Source organism: Lentinula edodes (genome assembly GCF_021015755.1).
Source record: "Lentinula edodes strain Le(Bin) 0899 ss11 chromosome Unknown C8R40scaffold_3, whole genome shotgun sequence".
NCBI classification, from domain to species: domain Eukaryota; kingdom Fungi; phylum Basidiomycota; class Agaricomycetes; order Agaricales; family Omphalotaceae; genus Lentinula; species Lentinula edodes.
The window spans coordinates 1,268,790-1,289,495 of NW_025764309.1; the positions used below are offsets into that span (position 1 = coordinate 1,268,790).

The 20,706-nt window shown below is 44.9% G+C and overlaps 3 protein-coding genes across 3 annotated transcripts; 2 read left to right on the forward strand and 1 right to left on the reverse strand.

Annotated features, from left to right (window-relative positions):
• Positions 1 to 326: 326 nt before the first annotated feature.
• On the reverse strand, positions 327 to 1,066 carry C8R40DRAFT_1066135 (uncharacterized protein; the record flags this gene model as incomplete). The annotated part of the gene is made up of 4 exons (XM_046225733.1): positions 327 to 414; positions 445 to 715; positions 766 to 957; positions 1,036 to 1,066. 4 exons carry the CDS (start codon positions 1,064 to 1,066, stop codon positions 327 to 329), a joined length of 582 nt encoding a protein of 193 aa, XP_046091092.1.
• Positions 1,067 to 10,270: 9,204 nt separating this feature from the next.
• On the forward strand, positions 10,271 to 12,652 carry C8R40DRAFT_1066136 (putative phosphatase regulatory subunit-domain-containing protein; the record flags this gene model as incomplete). The annotated part of the gene is made up of 2 exons (XM_046225734.1): positions 10,271 to 12,339; positions 12,388 to 12,652. The coding sequence occupies 2 exons, from the start codon at positions 10,271 to 10,273 to the stop codon at positions 12,650 to 12,652; spliced, it is 2,334 nt and encodes a 777-aa protein (XP_046091093.1).
• Positions 12,653 to 15,598: 2,946 nt separating this feature from the next.
• Positions 15,599 to 20,659, forward strand: C8R40DRAFT_1158552 (aminophospholipid-transporting P-type ATPase; the record flags this gene model as incomplete). The annotated part of the gene is made up of 28 exons (XM_046229755.1): positions 15,599 to 16,045; positions 16,215 to 16,445; positions 16,503 to 16,655; positions 16,717 to 16,759; positions 16,814 to 16,846; positions 16,896 to 16,956; positions 17,009 to 17,216; positions 17,366 to 17,464; positions 17,518 to 17,752; positions 17,810 to 17,847; positions 17,902 to 18,051; positions 18,101 to 18,323; positions 18,378 to 18,560; positions 18,610 to 18,673; positions 18,806 to 18,845; positions 18,896 to 18,968; positions 19,019 to 19,094; positions 19,149 to 19,195; positions 19,244 to 19,297; positions 19,355 to 19,380; positions 19,432 to 19,498; positions 19,553 to 19,802; positions 19,857 to 19,933; positions 19,990 to 20,088; positions 20,148 to 20,182; positions 20,234 to 20,316; positions 20,368 to 20,570; positions 20,619 to 20,659. The coding sequence occupies 28 exons, from the start codon at positions 15,599 to 15,601 to the stop codon at positions 20,657 to 20,659; spliced, it is 3,339 nt and encodes a 1,112-aa protein (XP_046091094.1).
• Positions 20,660 to 20,706: the final 47 nt, after the last annotated feature.

Below are 20,706 nucleotides of genomic sequence, written 5' to 3' on the forward strand. Positions count from 1 at the left end.
GGGTATATGGTCCCTTCAACTTATTAGACTGATTCAGTATCGACTTTGACTGTCAATCTGGGTCTCAATTACAGTCCTCTTGATACAAATCTATACGTGAAAATGTCACAATTCACAGCATAGACGTCTAGCCAAAATTTAGGTGTGTCACCGGCGTACACAGAAGAGCTGTGTTACTTACCTTCATAAACCGCCGTAGAAAGTTGCCATTCCCCATCTTCCTCATTTCATACCATAGTTGCAGGGTTGGCTTGTATGGAAGAGCCTAAGAAATCGCAATTAGCCAGGGTCAGGGAGAGGGGAGTTGAGGCCACTTACTGCCGCTTTCATTGAGGGTAAGCCCGCTTAAGATTTGGGCCACCTCTTCTTCCGTGAGTTAAGGTGAGGTTGCCATGCTTGCTTGAAGAAATGCACCTAAAAAGCCAATTTCAGCGTAAAACAGACCTGCAGGATTCAGCGTACTTATACTCGTCCTCACTGAGATCCAAACTACCAAAAAGCTTGGCAAAATCTTCGCCAACTTTGGAACCAGGAGCTTTCCTTGTGATCACCTGCAGAGCCGACCCTTTGTCTCCGATGTGGAGTTTGTCTATAAGCTGAGCAAATTCTTTGTTGAACAACTCGTCAAACTCTTTGGGGTCGGGGAACTCCAATTCTTCTGAAGATACCGGGTGGCAGGCTGCAGCTGCAGCAGAGAAGACCAGGTCAAGGCGGACTTGGAAGGAGTTAAGAGAGATAGATAAACAACTCCGACCCTACACCTACCTTTCCACTGGCAGCGCTGTCTCGTCTTGCCACAGCCGAGATAGACACGCCCAAAGTAGCGAGAGCCTTGTTTTTTTACCTCGTAACAACGCGCAGGGATTCCGGGAGTGTTTGCAAGGGGGTACATGGGCAGTAATATTCCCATTTGAGCCCCCCTGGCTTCCGGAGACACCAGAACTGTTTGAGGGGGATCTGTTGCCCATACCGATCACGAGGCCTAGGCAAACTTAGAGCTAGTCTGACTTCGAGGGCTTTGAAAGTAAGACTTACAGTTCAACATATACCTGTTGGAGCAGGCCATGATCAAAGGTTGGGATGCAGGCAGGATCAGCCTCGAGATGGAATTTTTGCTGAATGAGAGGTGACATAAGAGCAGAATGATGATTTTGGGGCAGGAGGAGAAGGGGTAGAAAAAACGGTGTTCAAATCCTTTTATAGGTGAGGGCTTCAAAAAATTTTTCAATTGAAGCATTGAGGCCATGGATTATTCAGAGCCAAGAGCCCCAAGAAGTACAAAATATGAAAATAGAAGTATTCCAGATCTAAATCTTTCAACGGCACGCCAAATCCCATATTTGGTGCAAGCATATGCGCTTAGAGAGGAAGTAAGCACTGGATTACAAACATGACTAAGGCTTATTTAATATTTGGGCAGGCTTGTTTTTCGTGTGAATTTGAAGATTGCCATCCTCGGTGGTACGGCTGTGCAAGCGTTTGCATCAAATCGTTGCAATCTTCTATCTCTCATCAATTCAGGATGCTACCCATTATCGTTAGTGCAGCGTGTTAATGTATAACTATAGCAAGTCAGTATATAGTACTGTGCAAATATACTAGGGAGCTCACCTCAGTTGACTGTAAAGCAACTGAGGGACTTGAAGACGCTGCAGGCATGATCTATGTTGAACTGTACAGTATATACTAATAACACTGTCACTAAATTGGGAATGTTGTACATATATCCTGTATATGGAGTATTCCTCAACACAGTGCATATTAATGCCAAGATGTGCTATTCTACCTCTGCTCAATATAATAATGATACTATCTTGTGCATAATATCTCAAAATCTTATGCCTTTTCATGACTCAGCTGAATATGGTTTGAAAAATTGCTCCTATCATCACACTCAGATTGTGCTTATACTTTGTTTGTAAGACATGCCGTGGGCTGATGCTGGGTTTTTTTTTTTTTAAATATCATTTTATTGTGCGCGGAGGTGGATCTCATGATGCACATAGTCTATCTATATGGCCCCTGGCCTGCTCTAAATCCTTCAGGTATGAAAGCCCCACAGACGGATCTATATCCCCCTCTGGTCCAACTTGTCCTAGAGTTGTTTTTGATGTCTACCTTTGCCTAGGGCTGGAGGAATTGAGCTGTACTATTCATAATACAATGTAGATAAATGTAAAACTGCAATGGGCTCAGAGGAGCCAACGAATCGGTCAGTGGCATAGGGAATAGAGTGGGAGTAAGTTATAGTGTTATAGCCTATCTTTTTGTAGGTAGTAGTGCTGTCTTTGACTGCGGTCATAATCCCTGATCTGTTCTGTGCACATGCCAAGCAAGGGTATTTGTTCGTCGTTAGGCTCGAGTGGTTGAGGATGAATTGTTTGTCTGATGCTGGGTTCCCCGTGCTGACATGCCTAAATTTTGGCTAGATGTCTCTGCAGTGAATTGTGGCTCTTTTACATGTAGATTTGTATCAACAGAACTGTGATTGAGACCCAGACTGACAGTCAAAATCAATACTGAATGAGTCTAATAGTCGAAGAGACCCTATAGCCATACTACCATGAGTTGGTTAGTTTACCCATCCCTAATACTAGCTTCAGATAAAAGTCTACCTGTTCATCAAGCAGGATTATACCAGACTCGGACTACATCCAAAGAATGACCATTCACATATGACATACCAAGGGTATTGTTATTGGACCTTACACTGGCAGGAGTTTGGAAGAACTTACTCAAGTGACTATGAGCCAAGAATTGACTCAAAATGACTTTCTAGAATTCAAGAATTGTCAAATACATATTCTAGAGCAAGATCATGCATTAATTTCAAAGACTGTGATTTAGTCTAATAGACCAATCAGGTTGTATGGTTGAGGAAAATGACTAGGAAGATGATCAAAGTACTACAAGGCTCAGAAGACATATCAAATGAATGTCAAAGAATTTTGACATGGAAAACATTGAAGAATACAACTAAATGAATACTATGCACAACTCCGTCACATCTTGTGACGGATCATAACGAGATGTGACCTGATGCGTAATGACAGGTCCCCTTTAGGGACTGCACTGCATCACCCGATGGATCCACGCTAACAAGCTTGCCTTGTTTTTGTGTGAAAGAGAAAGGAAGGAATCTAATGGGCACTCCAACCAACCAATCTAATACACAATATGCGAGTTCACTGCTATCAAATTTATTTAATAGCAAGGGGTAGCGTTGGCAAAGGTTCCGCAAAGCTTTGAGAGCTAAGTAAGAAGCTTTGATCAATCAATTTGAATTGTTTTAAGGATTCGGTATATTTCTTTGATTAAGGTAGATTCAGCACAATTTGTGCTTTGATTGTATTGATATGGGTATATCAAGAATTGGGGGTTGGAATCAAAGTAAATTAAAAACCGGAACACACAGACCCCTACAGAGGGCTAGAACTATGTGCTGGCACAACCACACAGTGTGATTTGCCCTTAAGACCAACAACTGATCCTAAGTTCGAAGAATACCCAACAACTGGATATACTTCTCGCAGTCACAAGGAGCAGAACACAATGTTCCTATACTCACAAGTGCCGGGCCTGAATGGCTGCTAGCGAAGAGGTTTCAGTCTGGCAGGAGTGTGTCTTTCCTTTTTATGGATTAGCACTGCAACGTTATCCCAAAATCACTTGTATTCCAGATACATCGGATCGCTATTTATACATACAGAATATAGAGTCGCACAGTACAATTAATTTAATACAATAAACGTTTGGAACCGCAAGGAAACTTCTACACTCGGTCAGATACCATTTAATTTGAATCTACATGTCCTTATTTGGTCCATAATGGTTCCAAGATTCAAGTATACCTCCAAACATAGGTAGGTACTTCGTTATTCATTTAATTTAATTGTTTTGGAGAATGACTCGAATTTCACACGCTTGCTACGAATCGTAACAGTTTAGCGCTCAATTTGAATTGAATACTTTTTCGGTATTCGTATCACATTTCGAAATTTTAATTCACAATCTTTTCATCATCTAGTCACAGAACGAGCTTCCATTTCACGGAGAGCTGCTCTGACGCACACTTTGATTCAGTGTATACGTTTATTTGGTTCGGGGCACGGGGTTCAACAATTTTTCCCGTTGAAGTCCGTTTTCTTCCTTTTCCTTTTCTTCTTCCATCTCATTAATTCAAAAATGGCTTCCACTTCGAGTCAAACTCGAGCTGTTGATTCCACTACTCTCCTTCCTACCTCTCTTATTGAGGCTCAAATTATGTTGGCGGGTATTCCATCTAAATCAACACTTCCTCTCTTCTTCGAGAGTGCTGTTTTCAAGCATCTTTTGGAGGGAGACTACTCTCCTCCGGTAGTTGATTCCACAAATTCTCCGGACTACGATGGCTCTGGAACCTTCCCTGCCTTTTCCTATCCCCGTTCTCTCGTCCCTTTCTGTTTCCCTTCCAACACATCGCGTCCATTGTCCGTGGCTTCCGGATTGGATTTGTTTTGTTCGGCACAAATGACGGTTCAAACTTTGCAGGATTTGGTAGATGATTCACCTCCAACGGAGTCGGAGATTTACAATGTTTTTGAGGAGGCTGCTCCCTTTTTGGTATGTAGCCACCTTTACTCGTTTTCTTATTACTGGTATTAATAGTTTCTCCTAGATGGGCAAATTGCCCTTTATTCGCGGAACAGGTCTTATTGTCTGCTGAATCGCTTTCCCTCAGCCTACCCGCTTTTCTTCGCGACGATTTGACGCAGCAATGGGGCATTCCCCCTGAGCATCGTTCTTCAGCTGAAGTAAGTGTTCTTTTCTATTGAATTCACTTTATTCTCATTTAATTTAATTTACAGGGTGTTCTCAAATTCGAACGATTCCCTGCCATTCCCATTCCGTTTTGTTTACGCTTTCGTGAGGGAAGCGCAATGATGCATATGGTTTCGTCTAAGGATTTGGATCCCTTTGCCTCACTTCGAGGCCAAAGTGGCCAAAGTGTTCTTCCTGGGGTTCCGAAAACGGTTTCCCCTCCCAAGGTTTCTGACATAATCTTGCCTTCCCCTGCCAGTAAAGCACCAGCTGTGCCCCCCAGGGCACTTCGAAGGAATTGGGAGATCGAAAGCCTCAAGGCTGACGCTTCCTCGTTTCGTGAGTTTTTACTTTAATTTCTCAATTTCATTTTGTTTATTCATTTTATTTTTCTTCAGTTGCTTCTCCCCGGTCCACTCATTCAAAAGACTCCGATAACGAGCTTATGAGCGGCTTCCCTTTAGTAGACGCAGCTCCTCGAGCTTCTTCGTCTACCAAGGTTCCTGTGGGCAGGAAGGAGCCTAAATCCAAAACTACCATCAAGGTAGTTGAAGATTCTAAAGCCTCCAATTCCCCTCCTGCTGGTATGGCTTACAAAAGGGTTCGACTTCCTCCTCGTTCGAGGAAAATCGCGCCAATTACTGCAAAAGGCAAATCCCAACAAGTAGTTGTTTCTGATGACGACTCTGCTTCCAACGAAGTAGAGTCTGAAGATGAGGAGGAGGACTCTGTGCCTCCTCCAAAATGCCTAAAAACGACATCTTCCATTTCCTGTAAGACTTCATTCTTCCTTTTGTTTCCTCTTATTAATTCAATTTGATTACAGCTTCAGTGCCACGTCGTTCAGTTAAACGAGTGTCCGTTCCTAAACGAGTTTCCAAGGCTGCCACAAAGTCCACTCCTGAGCGTTCCCCAGAGAGTACCTTCCAACCGGTACTCTTGGCGGATGCTCAAGGACGCTTACGACTTCCAGAGCAGTCAACTGGTGCCTTCATACCTTTTCCAAAGTTTGCACATGCCAGGGTAAGTCACAGTGATTCAATTTAATTTAGTTAATACTAATTCTATTAATTTAATAGAATAGCACTGCCTTGAATCGCGAGAATCCCCTTCTTGCCATTAATCCTGAGTTCCTTGAGCTGGGCTCCATCTTGGAGACCCAAAATGCTCATTTTACTATGCAGGATCTAATGCAGGTGAACCGGGTGATTCGCGATGTAGGTTTTATTCTGACGTTTTAATTAATTTAATTGCTAACATGTTTCAATTTATGTAGCCTTCCCTCCCCAGTCAGGCTTGTGTTTCGGCACTTGCTCGAGGGGACTTGGAAGCCAATTCTGCTCCCCTCCCAGGATACAAATGTCAAGCCTGCTCCTCACGGAGTTTAAAGTGCTTGGGATCCTTGGACAAATAGTGCTGAATCTACCTTGATCAGAGGAATATATTGAATCCTTAGAACAATTCAAATTGATTAATTGAAGCTTTTCCTCAGCTCTCAGAACCTTTGCAGAACCTTTGTCAATGCTACCCCTTGCTATTAAATAAATTTGATAGCAGTGAACTTGCATATTGTTGTCATGCCCTGGCTACAACCAGACCAGTCCCAGTACCCACCACACGTTGCCATACGTCCTACCCACCTCCTGTATGCCCTCTGCACCTCCCCAAGTACCACCAGACACCTCCCCAAGTATTTCTGACGCAGCTACCCAAACGTCCTTCACTCCGACACGCGTACGAAAGCCCCCCTAGCCGATAACCCCTTTAAGTATTAATCTCGATTACCTCCCTCCCTCCGATTAGCTACCTCATGCCTCCAGATGTTCTCTTGTTCACTTCCCGTACCTATTTAAGTAACGCCGCAATGTCCTGAAGCCCCAGCTTGGTATATTTTGAACACACACCCTTTTGCATAGGTCCAGTCCCTGTCCCTTTGTACCTGCTAACCATACGGATTTCTCTTTACTCTCTGTTTCACTACCTCTGTTTCTCCTTACTCTTGTCTATTGTCTCTCTGATCGTCTATACAATCGAATATACGCTTTTACTTCAAGTCTAAGCCTTCCGAGTGAGTCCCCGAGCTCCCTCGAACATTACTAAAGCTCCCCAACGCCTACACGCTTTGGTGAGCTACCTTTTCCCAAACCTCCCAGAGCTCCCTAGCTACTTTGTAAGCTTCGGAACCTCGATCTAGGTAACGTCGAAGCTACCCCTTACGTTGAACTACGTACTGCTTCTCCGTTACCACCTCCCCCACTCGAGGACGTCCATCCTCAAGCCCAGCCCCCAGGGACCTACCCTCCCTGGCATATCCCTTCTCGGGAGCTTATACCCTCGAGATCCAGTTACATATACGACCTATTCGATCCTATATTGACGTTCTAGCGAGTACAACTCCTACTACGCAATATCGTACGGTCCCGCACTCTTCCTTAACCTCCCTGGACCTCCTAGGAACCCCCTCAAGGGTCATCATCTTGTCGTTCCAGCCACTACTAGGTCATTCCCGTCCTCGGTCACGGTTCTCGTAGCTCCCTTCGAGCTCCAGCCTGCTCTTAGCACGCTACAACATAAACCTCCATATACCAAAACCTACCCTAAGACCTATTTTGACCCAGGTCTTACAATTGTGTATTAGATTGGTTGGTTGGAGTGCCCATTTGATTCCTTCTTTTCTCTTTCACACAAAAACAAGGCAAGCTCATTAGCGCGGCAACCTGAATTTTGCATGGGGGTATGTACCAGTTGATTTTGTGGAAAACTCCGGTGCCCACCCCCTGACCACAGTTATCCTTCTGGGTGTTTTTGGGACATCATCTGCTGTCCACTCTCTTGATCTTTTTGATTCTCTTGCTTATCTCTGCTACATTCTCTTCATCTGTAATGTGTATTGATAGTATGGTTGAGTACAAAGGGAATCAACAACTCCCACTGATAAGTCTAATCTGTGTTGCTGATTGGTCTACATACATTGATTCCATAACTTCAATGCAGCTTTGAGAGTGCTGGAAGTCTATTCTCAAGGTTGGAACGTTAATGTTGATATTCTAATGTGAAGGATAAGCCATGATGCGTTGTTGAACGTCAGCAATCTAACCAAGAGAACCCAATGCGAAATTGCAAGGCTCGTGTATCAGCTATCACCAGTATGTATGAGACCAGATACTGGCATGCAGTGATGATAGTACGGATGGGCAAAGTTCACCCCAAGTTTATTGGAGAGAAAGGAAATGACGAAGTATGATGAAAACCTACATACATAAACCCCGCAAGTTGTAAGTCGGCACAAAAGTCAGTCAGGAAAACGGAGTCGGAATAAACCAGTACTTACGTCTGCAAGATTTACGCAGAGAAAGAATATTGCTCTCACCATTTTCGGGGTGTAAACTGTTGTCTCTCGTTGTCCGTCGCTGACACACATAAGGAGAAATCAAATAGTAGGATATTTATGATGCCCAACATATTCCTCTGTCGTCTTAGACAGGAGATGGATGTAGTAATGCATTACTTCAAAACACAGGGATATCGGAGGGGGGAAAGGATATAGCATCTCCGTTGCTGATAACTTTCAATTTACCTTACTCACCCCCGTTATCATTCACAAGTCGCATTGCCCGTTACTTCCCACCGTGAGGGTATTGGCGGTACACATTATCCCTGCAGATGAAGTAGGGTTTTTTGTCCATCGCAGGTCAACAATGGGTCCGGAGCGAGCACTGGCAGAAATGATGCATCAAATTCCGATAATGCAACGCCTGGAACAATTTTAAGGGCTTACTTCGAAGCAATTCCGAATTGTCTTGGTTCTCCCTACGATCAAAAGCATATGTAGTATTGGGATTGCAGAGAAAGTAAAGCCACAACAGATATCCCGACGTTCGTTTATGTTCCCTGTCATTTAATTAATACCTATCACCATTCAACATCCCTGACAACAACATGGATAACCTGAAACTTAGGTGCGCCTATGCACAGATGTTGAGTCTAACGAAGATTTCAGGCTGTGAGTTGGCTATGCCACTTACCTTTGAGTTGTAACTTATGAGCGGAGATGAGCGGGATGGACTCGGGATTGATTGATGGGGAAATTGAATCGGAAGTTGCTAGCTGTTGATACCTCCTCCAGACTCCGGGAGCAGGTTGGGCGCTCTGAGTGCGTAGTTACTGGTAAGAAGAGGTATAAAAAACAATGATCAAGGAAATATTGAGGCATACGCACCAGGCAATACTTATGTACCGTAAGTAATGTCATTTGGGAGCATTTGGATTGCATTGACAAGAAATGATCCACCGGCGAAAACATTACCACTTCAATGCTATGTACCTACGGAAGCTGCTACCTGTGTAAGCCTATATACTCACCTCCTTGGCGTCAAGATGCAGCCTATTGCATCATCAATGACGGGGTTGGCGGGAAGAACATGAAACGTTTGAACCTTTGGAATAAATCGGGGGAGTTAATGGGGGTGGGGGTGGCGTTCGCAGGGAACGGACAGGCGCCTGTTCAAGCGCTTAGTACTCAGTACCAAACAACTTCGCGAATGCAAAAGAAAAGGATGATTTCTTATGTGAAGAATCTGTCTGGATTATTCCCATATTCGAGTCCTAGCTGTGGTTGGTGCGTTCCCGGATGTGGGAAGAAATAAAATCGACCAACGCTGGTATATGACGAAGATTAGTCCGGTAATAGATAACGCCAGATCCTGGCAACCGGGTCTGCTTAGTGGAGTCTGCTTACGATTAACAGTTTTGCCTTCATCAACGCGTATGAATCTACGATCCAGTTTGGTTCTTGAAAGCTTGTAGCAAAGAGGTTCTTTTGTGGGATTAAATATACCCAAGGCGTCGTAGAACAACGGACAACGTAGCGTACAAGAAGTTAAAACCTGACCACAGTGCAGGTACCCAACCGAATCCCGATAGCTGATAGAACGGGAAATTGATAAGCGATGTTTACATATCTCTTTTTCCCACGGACTTGACCCCTAGTATATATTATCCATCTCAAACGCGAAGAGGAGGTTTCGGGAACGCTCCTCGGGCTGTTAATCTTTTTCTTTCTTAAGCCTTTACTGTGTATACTCGTCTTTTACGCTTTTCTGGCTATTCTCTTTCCTTGTGAGTCTCAAACTACCTTCTTTGATACATGCTGACGCGAGATATCCGTATAATCAGCACAAAGTATTGTTATTACCCTTTTACAGGCCTGTTCAAGACTTCTGACGGGAAGCCTACGGAGGTTACCAAGCTACCATCTTGTTCGTAGGATCTTGCTTAAGCCACCATCTTCTTTCGCGTATCGACATTTCTGCCGGGTGCTCAGCGACAGCCTTGAAATTTCGGCGAGTTTTCTGGATCTTTGCGACGCTCACAGATCGCCCGGAAAGGCCTCAGCCCCCCCAGTGTGTATTTAACATCTGTTTGGTGACATAAATATTACTTATCTTTCTACTTAGAATCGTCGACTACTATGCTTGCGACTATGACGCCTCACTCGCATAGTTTGACCTCTATGACTATTTCGCCTTCTGGCTCGCTCACTTCTAATACGGCGGGATCTGCTCTTCCTCTCTTACCGAGAAGATCCTCCGCTTCGCGCGTATACGTTAGGCCCAATGCCAGCGGTATCATCTCGCCGCCCAAGGTTACTCCTAGTTCAGTAAAGATCATGGTTCAACAGGCTACCCCTCCCGAAGACGATAGAGCTGCTGCTTACACATCAGGAAATGTTTCGGATTCTGCGAGCAGTTCCTCATCATCATCATCAAGTTCCTCTAATGAGCGTCTTTCTCCCGTCCGAGTCAGAAGCAACAGAGGCCCTCGGAAAGTCCTACAGATAGACCCGACTTCACCTACGCTCGCTGTTCCTAGGGCAAAGAAGGGGCGTGCGCCGAGTCAACCGGAGAAACCAAGGGAACAAACCGAAAGGAAATCATCGACTTCGGACTTCGGAATTGGAGCACCTCCTCTTACACTTTCTCTAGAGGGCCTCCCGAAGACGCTTGTCGAATTTCCTTCTGTCGAACAAAGCACTTACAAATCCGCACCCGTGGCACCCGTGATTGTCGTCCGAAAGAAATCCGGGCAGCTTGTCAAACCATCGCTCAAAACATCCAAGTCGGCATTCAAAAGTTCATTGAATGTCACCCCTGGTGGCTTCACCAAAAGTGAACCGGCTACACCGACTGTGCCGAAAGCTGTCAAATTCGACTCGCGTCTGGAGCATGTTAAACTCTTCCTTGCTGAACAACGCCCATTGGCAGTTTCCAGGGATGGTAGCCCCACGGATGATACCAGTGGAACAGAAAGCGATTTCCCTTCTTTCATTTTTGGAGACAGAAAGAACAAAGTTTTGAAAATGGTCGTCACCAACATGCCTCCTTCTCTCAATGAAAACGCTGATCTGGTCTTGGAGGAAATGAAACTCGGGTTGGACGAAGCGAGCATCGTCGGACGTGTTAGAGTGCGGAACCTCTCGTTCCAAAAATGGATCGCTGTGCGCTTCACCTTCGACGACTGGCAAACCACGAGCGAGGTCACTGCCAAGCACATCGAGTCCCCCAACTCGGAGTTCGACGTGTTTGGATTCTTGATCAGGCTCAGCGACCTGATCGCGCGTATCGAGGAAAAGACGTTAGTCCTTGCAATTCGTTATAACGTCAATGGGAGAGAAATTTGGGACAACAATTTTGGCCGGAACTACATAGCCAAATTCTCAAAAGAATTGCCGAATAAACCAGTCGATTCAGCTATGGTTACCACGACAGCCTCTGACAAAGACACCATTTCGTCCGGCAGTGACATTTCTGATTTGCACAGTCGTTTGGAAAAGGTGGTGAAGAAAATGGATGCTGACAACGCCGCGATATCCACACCTTTGTATACACGGCCAACATCCATTCCATCTGATTTCAAAACAGATACATCTCTAGCTTCACGCTACGACTTTGGCGTTTCTTTAAAAAATTCTAGGAAATCCACATCGGACGTTTCTCCCCGAGAACATACGCGAATGCATTCTTATCCTATCATCGCTAACCATTCTTTGGATACAGTTTCGTGGCCCAGAAAGCACCGTTCTTTACCGAAAGAGAAACCAGTTCTGGGCTCCCCACGAGACTTGGGGGACAGTTTCCGACCAGCACCTTTTGTTCCGTCCGACTCTGAAGAAGGTCCGGAGCATACGAGCAGGCATCACCAACGCGGGTATTTTGACATGAGTCCATTGAGCTCCTCGTCAAGTGTAAAAATGACACCTCCTGGTACTCCTCGCTCGTGGTCCCTAAATGATTCGACCCCGCTAGCCAGTCCGCGATTCAACTCTCTACCCTCGATGAGGCCGGTATCGCCCTTCCACTCACCTCATTTTGGTTTCGCTCTCTCCCCCAAAAGTGCTGCTCTAGTTGAAGCGATGGATGGCGTGTCCTCGTTGATTTCGCCTCCCCTTTCCAATTCGACGACGCCTACCGATTCTCCCCCTTTTGTGACGAGCCCTCTGGAATCAGCGCCTGGAACCAATTATAATCAATTTCTGGACAGGTATATTCAATCATTTCATAACGGACGTCGTATTAAATCTATTTTCAGGTTTTGCTTCTTTACTGGCTCTGACAGTGGTGGTACCAGCTCGGACGAATCTGCAACGGAGACGATATCTCGCTCTTCATCTACCTCGAGCATGGATGACTTTTTATCTTCACCCCGCTTGTTTGACCCAGCGTTCCGTATTTTTGCTCCCCAGCCTGTCACTCAGACCCGCGATGATATATCTTTACGAACTAGTTCCGGGTTATCTATGCAAGACCCATATTTCGAATCGGAATCACGATCTGTCACCCCATTGGCGAGATAAATCTGTCGCTGACTAGGTCTGTCACTCCGAGCTGGCGCTAACCGTTGTCTTGATTTTTTCCCCTTTGGATCTATTTATTCTTTTATTCTATCAGATGGCTTAGGTTTCAAAACACAGGTTTTGCTTGATGGACAGCCCTTTCCTACCTACGTTTATCTCAGTAGGCCCTTTCCGTCTCGTTTCGTCCATCAAATACCTTTTACCCCATCTTTCAAACCTCGTCAGTCCTTTCAAACGTCCTCCGTTGTACCATCTCTGGGTTTGTTTGTGCGATAGTTTCCTTTGCGAGCTCCCTCGAAGCTCTTGTGTATAACGATCTTCAACGTCCCAAAATTTGTTTACTCTCACTGCTTGCGGCTGATCTGGAACTCGTTCGCGAGCCAAAGAAGGTCGCTTGCGATTTGCATATACATACGCTTTGCATACGGTACCTATACTTACATATCTTTATTATTACTTTGCATACCACGAATAAACACGTTCTCCATTTCAAGAGCTAGGGGTTGGTTTGTTTTGTTGACGATACCGCTGCCTTTGGGTTCGGGCTTCAGAGCTTCGGAGGCGGTCTGTCAATGATGAATCAACCTGCTTCTGGAATCTGGAGTACCAGGTATTGAGACTTCGTACTTTGTTCCGTCTTTGCGAAAAAGACGTTATTTTCCGCCTGTAAGTAAGGAGCACGCCAGTGAAAAATAAATGATCACAAGTTGAACATGGAGAGTAATAAAGGATTCCGTCATGCTCTTTGGCCTCGTCTTCCACCATCACAACTTTGAACTGGTACAGGATCGACTGATATCACCACTGAAGCACAACACCTTCATATTGGAAAGTTTGACCGAAGGTCCATTCTGCTTTGTGGGAGCTGACGAGGAATTGAGGAATGAAGATGATGACGAAAAGAAGGTCGAGGATTGTAGCGAGTCCAGGGGAAAGATTACCCTCATGATCACTCTGTTCTTCTGACCTGGTAAAAACCAATGCCAGTGGTGGACGGAAGGTCATACATGAGAGACGCCGCGTTGTGGAAGGTTGCCATAGTGTGGGACAACCGGTGACTGTTGTCTGAAGATGGGCATTCAGATTCTCAGGTACTCATCGAGTGACGATACCATTCCTTGATCATGAAACCCATCTCAAAATCGACGACGAAAGATGCAGCGAGGAAAATATCATTCAATATTCGCGAAGGGAATTCTGGGAGGGAATAGGAATCACTGAGCTTTACGATAAGACCAAGAATCACCCATTGGCAAGCTACCTGAATTCGGTGATGTCCAGAGTTCTCCTCAATGTTATTGTAGGAAGACTGCGAGTGATTCGACCTTATTAGCCATACAATGCAAGATCGTTATCTTGTGCTGAAATGGCCACCGAGAGGCTGAATGGCAAATTCTGGCTGTTAAAGCAACTTCATATTGAAATTTCAGGGGCAAAGATTGTGAGGTGCGAAGTGGAACTTGAACACCGATAATCAATCCCACCAGGTCTCCGTCACTGACTGTCACTGAGTACTGAGTCACCAGGCCCCCAGAATCTCCTGCAGAACCCCACCCGGCCTGACGCCCTAATTGACGCTATGATTTTGCCATGATTGACGCTATTTCGGACCAGGATCGTCACGTGAAATCGAAAAATTTTCCAAAATTTTTTTCAAAATTCAAATGTTGGTGTTCTTTTTCCATTTTTTTCCGGTGCTTAAAATTTTTTTTGGTTTGGTGCTGGTGCGCCGACTCCTGCCGACTCAAATGACGCTATAAACGGACAAGGACTAAGGATTTTGACTGAAAATGACGCTATTTTAGGACCAGGAAATCGTCAAAATCGGGCCCAAAATGACGCTATTTCGGGTGAGGTTCTGCAGGAGATTCTGGGGGCCTGAGTCACCACTGGCAATAATTTGGAAGCAGATTTCGTAAGCGGCTTCGTCGTCCTTTTCTAATGACCACCATTACAAATTCAAGACGTTCATCCAGATAATTCACGAACTGCGCGCGTTTCCTCAGAACAATGCGATTGAGTCCGGCTAGAAATCAAACCCTCAAGCATTCCGCCTTCAAACATAGCAAACAGTATACTCTACAAGTTGACACATAATAAGTAGCATCACGGTCCATGTCAGAATTCCTGCGGGCATAGATTTTCGTGCTCATTATCTACAGGGTTATTCTTGTCGCTCTTCCACCTGAACGCTGTCTCATAGCAATTCGCAATCCGAGGAATGAACTCAAAGGGAACCATTCAAGTTGTTACACGATATGGTCTGTACCTGAACACTTCATTCAAGGATTAGCAGTAATCATCGAGGAATGTAAATCTTTCTAAGCTAGAGAGCCTCATGAACAATTCGGCATCACTCGTCAATCGGAATTTCTGTTCAGAATGTCAACTAACTTACGCGTGAGGTCAAGAACGCCATGACACTACTTGTAAACCTTATACTATGGTATGTACGTCAATGTTCGTGTTCTTTTCGTATTCTTATCGGAGACCTACTATACTGACTGATTACAGTAGGAAACGTTCCAAAACCAAAACCATTTAGCTGGACCCACAACAAGACAAATTTCTCACTGTTCAAACATGCAAGATATCGTCGTTCTATTTTCGTTTCTTCTCCAATAATTCGTTCCCGCTATCTATGACATTATCTCCTTTCTCGAGATACTCTTCCCAGGCCGCAATGTTACTTTCCTGCGAAGTTGGTAGATGGTATCTTCGACCTTTCCCCTCATAATCACGTGATCGGCGGCTTTGTGTGCGCGCGCGCTTTGAGGGTTTTTAGCCGTTCGTTAGTCGACGTTTCCGTACAAGAACCAATCATGACACGCATGTTGAGCTTCGAATATTGCTTGCAATCGGAAGCTGAAAAAATTTGAATCCCCGGCGATTATATGATTTTAGTTTTCCAACTCCTTTTCTCCCTTGCTTCATATATCTTACCCCATGGCAGAGGTGAACTCTGGCGCAAAAATCGAGACTTCTGTCGTCTCGCTCAGTCCAGATGGTCAGAGTGACGGAAATCCTCCTCGTGCTATTGCTTTTCCCGATGAAGCAACCCCCTTCGAGGAGAAGTTGCCCACCGGTGGCATTCGCCCCAAGGGCGTGGAGATGAACAGGACCTTGACAAAGGAGGAGAAGGAGCTTGCTGACGCTGGATACGGGCGTCTCGAAGAGCAAAAAGCTATCCATGCTGACCAGGATCTAGGTCACGTCGACATCACTGAGCATGCGATTCCTCTCAATGACTTGAATAACAAGCTATCAACCTCAGTCGATGTCAAGGATCCGGGAAATTCGAATGGTTTAACCACCGACGAGGCCAAACAGCGTCTCGCTAAGAACGGACCAAATATTCTTACTCCCCCTAAGAAAAAATCGGCCCTGCGCAAGGTTCCGTCATTTAAATTTTCTCAACCTAATTCTGATCCTTCTTCATAGTACATGGATAGACTACTTACTATGTTTAACATCCTTTTAATTCTCTCGGGAATACTGGAATATATCTTGCTTGGAGTGAATTTCAAAGTTTGTAATGTCCTCTCAGCCTTCGTGAAAAGAGTTATTTATATATCTGCACCTCCAGGAGAACTTCCAAAACACTTATCTTGGGGGAATTTTGATAGCGGTAGCATTTCTTAATGCGTTTATCGATTGGTATCAGGTTCAGAAGTCGGAAGCTATCCTGGCTTCCTTTCTCGCTATGATCCCCCCTTCGTGCCGCGTACTTCGGGATGCAACCATTCAGACAATACCTGCGGCCGACTTGGTTACAGGCGACGTCGTCCTACTGGTAATCCAGACCTTCTCATAGTCGCGTTCTCGCCGTTAATCTCGATTCGTTCCTCAGCGCGTGGGCGACAAGACTCCGGCTGACATGATTATTTTTTCTGCTATCGACCTCAAGGTAGATAACAGTAGCTTGACGGGAGAGTCAGAGCCCCAGGAACGTATGGCGCTATCCACTGGATCCTCAAATCGGCCTGTGGAAGCCGAGAACTTGGTAAACTCGCTACAAGGTTATAATGATTTTTAAAAAGTAGACTTACTCTTTTTTGGAACAGGTTTTCAATTCAACTCTAGTCGTTAATGGCGAGGGGTGGGGTAGTGAGTATCAATCATTTTTCTCACTGTCGCTTCATTTCTGAAATCTATGGTCAGTTGTTGTGCGGACTGGTGACCACACTATCATCGGTACGCGTTGCTTGGTCTTACCTTCGCTGCGCTAATTGATTGGACTTAGGTCAGGTTGCTAAACTCACGTCTGGGGAAGAAGGAAAGGAAGCACCTCTGGCAAAAGAAATGTAAACGCACACTCACTTCGGCTCTGCCTCTGTGCTAACCATCCCGTTTCAGTGCTCGCTTTGTGATTCAAATATCCTGCATTGCCATCATATTTGCTATAGTTTTTCTTCTTGTTGGGCTTACTACTGTGTACAAGGGTCATCCCGACCTCACTGTGACCTTTGCGGTCTCGGTGCTTGTTGCGTTCGTCCCAGAAGGACTACCATCTGTGGTAACACTGCTTCTGTCAATCGCGGCAAAACGCATGGCGAATCAGAATGTTCTTGTGAAGGACTTGCAAGGTGTTGAAACGTTAGGCATGTACTTACACCCATAAACTACAGGGCTATGTTGAAACTGATCCCTTTTAGGCTCTGTAGGATATTAGACAACTGTATCGCGAGAAGTGAACTGACACCATAATTTTAGCTTACGATGCTCGCTACCGACAAAACGGGAACGCTTACTCGAAATCAAATGACTGTCACCAATCTATGGAGTGGTTTACGAATGTTCTCTGCATTCCAGGTATGTGTCTTTCTTCTTCTGCTTACCTATTTTCCCATTTAATTGCACCATAGTCTAATAACGATGATACGGAAACTACCCAATTTGATCTGAATGCTCCAGGGATGTCGGAAATGGTCGACATCGCGGCCTTGAATTCTCGCGTCAAATTTGACAAAACCGATGTTCCTTTCGACAAACGAGAAATTCTTGGTGACGCCACTGAAACTGGATTAACTCGTTTTTCTGGCAAATATCTTGGTACCATGTACGATGAATACCAAAAGAAGTTTCCCAAAGTATTCGAAGGTGCGGTTTGCATCGTTGATCCTGGAAGGACCGATTTGACGATCGCTCTCTCTTAAGTCCCTTTCAACTCTACTAACAAATGGGCATTGGTCATTGTAAGTACTATATTATTATAACGACATCACCTCCTGTAACACCTATGCCTCAAGGTCGAAAAACCCCACAAGACTGGGCTTATGACTTCACTCATCAAAGGAGCCCCGGAACGAGTTCTCGCCAAATGCTCGACCTACTTGAAAGACGATGTAGAAGTCCCTATCACAGATGAATTCAAGGCTGCCTATGATGCTGCTTACAACGTGTGTACTTTCTAATTGAGAGTGGGCTTAATCTGAATTTTGATAATAGTATATGGCTTCCCGTGGCCATCGTGTCATTGCTTGTGCCCGGTCGTTACTCGATGAAGAGCAATATCCCGTTGATTTCACATTTTCAAGAAGTGATGCAAACTATCCTAGCGAGGGTTACTGCTTTGTGGGACTGGTGTCTCTGGAGGATCCTCCGAAACATGGCGTTCGCGAGGCTATTGGCACTCTCCGTCTGGCTGGAATCAAGGTCATGATGGTTACAGGTTAGTGTTGGTTAAATCTTTCAGCTTCACATATTTCATAGACATGATGTTCAGGTGATCACCCAAAGACCGCTGAAGCTATTGCACGCAAGATCAATCTGATCCTTGGTCATACAAGAGAAACTTTAGCAGCAAAAACTGGGCGATCGATTGAAGAGGTTTACGAGGATGAAGTTTCTGCGGTGGTCGTACATGGGGATGACATTGATAATCTGCAAGGGTGGCAATGGGATCAAAGTTCGTATATCCTCACCACAGGTATAAAAGTCACTTATGACTTCACTAGTCTTTTCTAAGGACGAGATTGTTTTTGCTCGTACATCTCCCAAGCACAAACTCGAAATTGGTCGGTCAAAATTCTCTCTCGCGCCTGAATTAACACTCAGTTTATCCATCTAGTCAAGCGTGCTCAAGCTTTGGGTCATATCGTCGGAGTGTAGGTAGTTGTTATCTGCCAGATCTTAGACTCACTTACATGATAGGACGGGTGATGGCGTCAATGACTCTCCTGCTCTCAAACGGGTAAGCGATACGCCGGCTATTAGGAAGCACTGCAACGAATGCTTTTGTAGGCAGACCTCGGGATTGCGATGAACATATCCGGCTCTGATGTGTCAAAGGAGGCTGCAAAAATGATACTGTTAGGTTCGTAACTTATGCTTCAATCATCAATGCCCGTTGACGGTTATCTCCAGACGACAACTTTGCGTCTACAGTGAAAGGTGTGGCCGAAGGACGACAAATTTTTGTCAATCTAAAACGTTCAATTCAGTCAGTGCTCTTCATCTTCTAAACCCTTTCCCCAGTATCCATCACATTCCCCAGATACACCATTTCGCATAGTACACCTGAGGTCATTCCCCAACTACTTTGTAGGTCTTGTCTTGTCACAGCTTTGTATGCGGCAAATTTCTGTCTAGACGTTATCGTTCCCATCCCTCTCCCTTTATCGGCGATTTTGATTCTAGTCATTGGTAAGCCTCCTTTGAATCGTAAGTAATGCCCTGTAGCACTGATTTGAGTATCTTCAGATCTCGGATTTGAGCTGTTCGTTGCTGTAAGTTGTATCAACCAATCTTTTTGGTTTTGATTACATTTGCTCTTTCAGCTGTCGTTTGCTTGGGATAAGCCAGAAACTGTAGATGGTTTGATGCGTATGACCCCTCGTAAACCAGGTGTGTTTTTCCCTATTGGAAACTATTCCCGTCTTATTAGGTACTTTCTATCAGTGAATGAAGGGTCTATTGCCTCGCTCAAGAGACGGGCTCTACGTCGCACAAAAACCCTTCGCCGGGACTCGGAAACTCAGAATATCATACCCCCGAGCAAGCTTTCCAAGCTAGCCACAAAATTTACCAAGCCATTCACCAGAGAATACTGGGAGGATGTCATGGAACCCACAGACAACGAGGACTTGGTCGATCTGAAGCTGTTGAGTTACTCATATCTGGAAGCTGGTTTGATTGAAACACTCGGCGGGTGAGTGAGATTTGTCGTTTACTCGCAGGAAACTGAAGTCAAGTGTCCATATAGGCTGGTAGCATACTTCGTTGTCTTCTTCAAAAATGGTTTCAGCCCTAGCGATCTGAGGAGGGCTCAACAAGCTACAGGTGCAATAATCCTAAACCTTTGAGAACTGTGGACTGCATGCTCAATCGCTTTTTAGTGTATTTCGTCAAAGGCGCTCCAGATTTTATCAATAGTCGAGGACAAACGATCAACGATGCTCAACAGATTGACGCATTAGGCCAAGCCCAATCCATTGGTGAATATTAAATATTCTTTCGTATCAGTTATATGGCCGGCTGAACAGTATCTCTTCAGTATATCTTTCTATTTTTATTATGCAATGTTTTAATGTAAGTCCTCTTTCTGTGTATAGACTTGCCACCTCACTAGGTACTTCGCAGGTCTTTGCTGTAAAAGCCAAATTCTCTTTTCCGTTTGGGAAACGTATACTGGGAAACAAATGGAATTTCGCGGGTATCTTAGGGTATGGAATTTCTTTCCTTCCTATGTAGCATTTGTTGACATCAAACTGCAGTGGGGCCTGTTTGGGCATGTTCATCGTGTACACTCCCCCGTTGCATGTCGTCTTCGGTGGATCGGTTCACCTATCGCCACTGTACTGGCTGATCCCTGTCGCTTTCGGTTGCTTGCTTCTTGTCTGGACATCTATTCGAGTGGTGTTACTAAGAAAGAGCATTCAGAGCTCAAGAGTGAAGGACATAAAAGGATTGATGATGTGTAAGTCAACTCATTTACAAGGTGACGCCCCTCTTATTTTCTTTACAGTCCCTACGATGCGCACAATGAGTATGCGGTCGAAACATTGATAATAATGGCTCCCAGCTTAGATAGTAACGAGGTCAATGATAATACA